This window comes from Octopus bimaculoides, chromosome 17 (genome assembly GCF_001194135.2).
Source record: "Octopus bimaculoides isolate UCB-OBI-ISO-001 chromosome 17, ASM119413v2, whole genome shotgun sequence".
Classification (NCBI taxonomy): Eukaryota; Metazoa; Mollusca; class Cephalopoda; order Octopoda; family Octopodidae; genus Octopus; species Octopus bimaculoides.
The window spans coordinates 38118669-38124269 of record NC_068997.1 but is presented as its reverse complement, the minus strand read 5'-3'; the positions used below and the strand labels follow the sequence as shown (position 1 = coordinate 38124269).

General features: G+C 34.8%; 1 protein-coding gene across 1 annotated transcript in view; it reads left to right on the top strand.

Moving 5' to 3' along the window:
- The window catches only part of LOC106884049 (dual 3',5'-cyclic-AMP and -GMP phosphodiesterase 11A), a 359609-nt gene that overhangs the window by 152615 nt on the left and 201393 nt on the right, over positions 1–5601 (top strand). Inside the window, exon 6 of the mRNA XM_052973868.1 lies at positions 1057–1118. Within this exon, the coding sequence (XP_052829828.1) occupies positions 1057–1118 (62 nt within the window). The remainder of the gene's footprint in view (positions 1–1056; positions 1119–5601) is intronic.

Below are 5601 nucleotides of genomic sequence, written 5' to 3'. Positions count from 1 at the left end.
ATATATAGATATTATTAGGTATTGCTAGAGTCTGGTGTTTCATTGATTACTCTCATATTGAATACCTTTCTCTCCATAAATTTTCTCTATCGTCCCGATATCGATGCAGATTTCAGTATTAATCACCTCTCGTTTAGATGTTTTAAGAAATCTTGTTCGTACTAATTTATTTTTCAAAAATAATAACGATAGTTTGATTTAAGCATTATATTATACCAAGTGCTAGTCTCTTTCCCATTTGATTTATATTTCAAATCAGTTTGAGAAGGTTTACGGAATTTCATTCCTCTTATTGGAACAAGAATTATAAAGGAACAAAGAGACTGTACTGCTTAAGATTCACATCTGTGCAATACTCACCGATTTTTGAATAGACATATTTTAACGTAACTTTTGCTTCTTACCGAATGAATCGACCCCATTACTTGCTACTTAATTCATTCATTTTTGTAAAACCTGATACTAATTCTATAGGCTTCTTTTGCCGAGCCGTTAAATTACAGGGACGCAAACACCTACGCCAGGTGCCAAGCGATAGAGAAGACAAACACATACACAAAGGCACACACTAATATATGTATATCTGTATGTATGTATGTATGTATGTATGTATTTGTGTGTGTGTGTGTGTGTGTGTGTGTGTGTGTGCGTGTGTACGGCGTGCTTCTTTAGTTTCCATCTACCAAACCCACTCAGTCTGAGGCTATAATAGAAGACACTTGCCCAAGGTGCTACGCAGTAGAACTGGACCCGGAATCATATACCTGGGAAGCAAACTTCTTACCACCATAGCCACACTTGTGCCTGAAAAGAAAAAATAATGAAGTTATAGGCAACCAAATTACACATGTTAACAATCATGAATTGTGGAAGTTGAAAAAAATCTATGATGTATACTGAACTAGATGGTATTCAAACGTAATACATTTAGCAATTCCACTAAATTGTTTTTTTCAATTAATTGTTGCAAACTTGCATATATTTTAGAAACTGCTCCCGAATTTCCTTTTGTCAGAATAATTTCTTCTCTAGTAACAATATTGTTTCTTTTCACAGACGTCCTTCAAAAAAGTTTTCGATCTGGCCAATCCTTTGGCGAACGGTCATTCCGTAACGCAGTAAGTCAATGTTCTCACTTGCTATCTCCAAAGCATATTTCATGTCAATTTAAAGAAAAAAATTTTTGTAAGTCATACTGTCTATTGAATTAATGAAAATAGAACATTTTAACAGCGCATTGCAATGAAATCCTACTTAAAAAAAAAACCAGGTCGAATAGCTGCCATATTTATAATAGTCAATTTTATACTGGTTCCAAATTTTGGCACAAGGTCAGAAAGTTCGGAGATAAGTCAATTACACCGACCCTAATGCTCAACTGGTACTTATTTTGTCGATCCGGTAAGATGAAAAGCAAAGTTGACCTCGACGGAATTTGAACTCAGACGAAATGTTGCTAAGCATTTTGCCTGGAGTACTCACGATTCCGCCAGTTCACCGCCTTAATAGCGGCTTTTATATTTAAGTATAAGGAACTATGTTATGATATCTTATGTTAGATTAGAACTTTGTTGCAAGTCATTTTTAAAATGCAGTGAGTTTGTTTAAGCCCGCAAGACTCAATTTAAAAAGTATTATGACAGTCAGAGATTTATTTATTTACGAGTGTCAATGCACGAGTTACATTTACTGTAATCATGTTGTTGTTGGCACTCCGTCGCTTACGACGTCGAGGGTTCCAGTTGATCAACGGAACAGCCTGCTCGTGAAATTAACGTGCAAGTGGCTGAGCACTCCACAGACACGTGTACACTTAACGTAGTTCTCGGGGGGATATTCAGCGTGACACAGAGTGTGACAAGGCTGGCCCTTTGAATTACAGGCACAACAGAAACAGGAAGTAAGAGTGAGAGAAAGTTGTGGTGGAAGAGTACAGCAGGGTTCGCCACCATCCCCCGCCGGAGCCTCGTGGAGCTTTAGGTATTTTCGCTCAATAAACACTCACAACGCCCGGTCTAGGAATCGAAACTGCGATTAGGTCTAATCTATTATTAATCAGTTTGCTCTTGTCCCTATATTAAAAAATCTCATACATTTCCCTAGAGCACAGTTCACACTATCTCTATAAGGCTACGCTCTCCATATTATCTCCCATTTAAGGCTAAATCCGATCTCGCTTTCTTTCAGTTCCCAAATCTTGCTAGATAAGGACGTACCGTTGGCTTTATGTTTGAGTCTAAAAGATGAAGAATCGTTATCGATACGTTTTTTCTTATTTATCGAACATCCTATATATATATATATATAAAGTTACGAGCCTCAGTAACGATTGTACTTTTATAAATTACGTTTTGGATTAAATATCGACCTAATAACGGAGAGAGGGAATTAATTCTACAATTGCAACCGGGAGCATTACTACTATTAATATTGTTGATATTCCTATCATTGTTATTATTATTATTATCATTATTATTATTGTTATTGCTGCTGCTACTACTACTACTACTACTACTACTACTACTACTACTACTACTACTACTACAATCAGTGTTATTATTATTATTATTATTACTGTTATTGTTTTACACTATCATTCAAATTCACCTCAGCATCAACCGGCATTGTGTCCGTAATCCCTGTGCTAGTATATACTTCGGAGTCACAGTCTATACTGTACATATTAAATGTTTTAGTACTATTGTTTCTAATTCCTACATCTCCATTAATTTTATTCTCATTGTAAGGGTTTAAACTAGTGTTGACAATACCAATATTATTATTATTAACTCCTCTTGATGATTTTATGTTCTTTCTATTTAACCTGGCTATGGTGGTACCTATATCGGGGATGGTAGAATACGAGATTCTAACTGTCTTACGGGAAAATATTCTATTATATTTATAGGGAACTTTATAAACAATATTACTCATTGTATCCTACCTACTCTTACTGGAAACTGGGAAAACAGACTTTCGGAAACAGCTGCTTGAATTTCCCCATTGTTGTCTCTAACCACCTCTCTCTCCCTCTCCCTCTCCTCTCTCTCCCTCTCCCTCTCCTCTCTCTCCCTCTCCCTCTCCTCTCTCTCCCTCTCCCTCACACACACACACAGTCATTATGCCTTTGGTACAGCAACAACCACAAAATGTTATTTTCTTTTTCTTAATTTTGTCATTTTCTCTTATTCTATATTCTGAAACATATGTAACTCACATTAAAAGAAGAAAAAAAAAACCTCTTACCCCTCACTTCTCTGCTTCATTGTACTTTTCACATTGAATATAAGTCAAACACTGTAAGTGGATGTGTGAGAAGCGAAATTTGAATTTTGAAAAAATGTATCTATAAAGCGACATTTTCAGTCATTTATTTAAACTTTCTCTGCTAACTTATCAAATTCAATTATTTGAAATAGATGGGTCTTGAGATTTAAATTTGGTAATTTTCTAAGACTTTAATTGTTGCGTAAACCGGGCTCCATATGAACCTTGGGGTCCATATGATCCTTGAGATCCCATATAATATTTTGTTGCTAAAATTTGTCTGCAATAAATTAGTTATACTTCTACAATACACAAAATATTTTTACAATATTTTAAATAGAATTTCTAATGCTATTTAACTATAAAAATATAGTATTTTATACATCGAGTTGCTATGAGGGTTCATACACTGGTGCAAAGAGACTAGAAAACAATTATATCGATCCAGCCTTTTTCTATTCATGGAAAGGTAAAAACCAATGGTGTAACCTTTACTTTCTACCATTCGTAGTTGTTTAGATATACTGTGTAGTATATTATAATGAATTAAGTTATCTAATATGTCAGCGCATTCAATATATTCTGAAACTTTAAAATGCTAGTTTCGTTGGGTGCCAGTTTCTAAACATTATAGGTAGCTATAACTTATTGATCACTCTGTCGAAAGAAGGTTGTCAGTTTTCCTTTGACGAAGGTCTGAGAAGAATTTATCCTACTTTTTCTGCTCAGAGAGAGATAAAACCTGTTGCGTAAACACTGCTTTTCTTTCAGGTTGAAATTGTACATTTATTTAAAAAGGTACACCTTGCATTTGAAACTATCTTTTATTAAAACAATCAAACGGTAGAAGCAATCGAGACTGGAACTCAAATGTTAACAGCTTTCAGACTCTGTAATCTGCTATTTAGCATACTAGGTCTGTGTTGAATTTCTGTCTGCCTTTCCTCCGGGTCGATAATATAGGACATATGTGTATTATGTGTTTCAGCTGACTATTTCTTCCCCACCCGCCTCAAAAGAGCTACAAACTTGTACCAATATTTGAAGTTATTATCACATTTAGCTGTGAACAACATGCTAGAGAATGTAGGTAGACAGAAACTGCGGGAGCTTGAAACAGACACACACGCGCACACATGCACACAGGTATATTACTTGTATACGGAAATGAGGCTGAAACCGGCATAAATATGAATACCTGTATGTTTAAAATATGTAATGCTTTGCTGTGAAATAAAACAGTTCCGTTATATCAATAGAGAAATTTTAGTTACGGAAACTATTAATATCGAATGGCAATATTTATCGCAGTATTCGGTGTTAATATTTATTTATAATAAGCCTACTTGCTATTTGAAGCATCAATGAGTGTTATTCTATAAATTTCTTTTTTGCAATGAGATTTGGTTGGTATGCAGTGAGTACACTGAAATCACATGATCTGGCAGTTACCGGTGCCCACGCCAGACGGTTCTCGTCTGCTATCGATATACGCTTGTGCTTTTAGTACCGTACGCCTATATGAGAGTATCTCTCAAGATGAATACTGTAGTATTCGACGTTCTAATAATACATCCACGTTATATAACTGACTTTCCTTCCACATAACCGGAGAATTATTTTACTGTTGTTTCCAAGCTGTGAAAATTAAACATTGACAACAAATGAATCTTGCTTATTCCAACTATGTACATAAATTATACTTTGCTGATTATAAATGCATCTTTTATGAATGTTTATATTTTCTTGGTAATAGAAAATAAGCGAGTAATAAGCATGAAGTTTTGGCTCAGAATTTATAAGTGGCACGTGTTAAAATTATATTCATTCTTCATTCATACAACAATATAATTTGTATGATAATCTTTACAAAATCTAGGAATAAAAAATTTTAAAACAGGAATCGGAATATAAATTACTCATTTTACAATATGTTAGAATTACTTGAATGTTAGTCATTCAAGAAGCATATATACAATACAAACAAAACATTAAACGTGTGCGTTAGTGTATGCGCCTGTCTCAAGTATGTGAGGTTTTATGTATGTGTGTTTGTGAATTGTAAAGAAGCTCAGTGATTCACAACCTGAACATAAGAAATTCGATAAGTACAATAAGTGGTACCCTTAAGGAAATTTTGATACGATCGAATAATAACTCTTGCGGTCAGAGGTGAGCATGAGTGCAGTCTAGTGACTACAAACAGTAATGGAAAGATTGTATACGTGTGTGTGTCTGTGTATATATGTATATATGTATATGTGCATTTTCTCTCTCTCTCTCTCTCTTTCTCTCTCTCTCTCTCTCTCTCTCTCTCTCTCTCTCTCTCTCTCT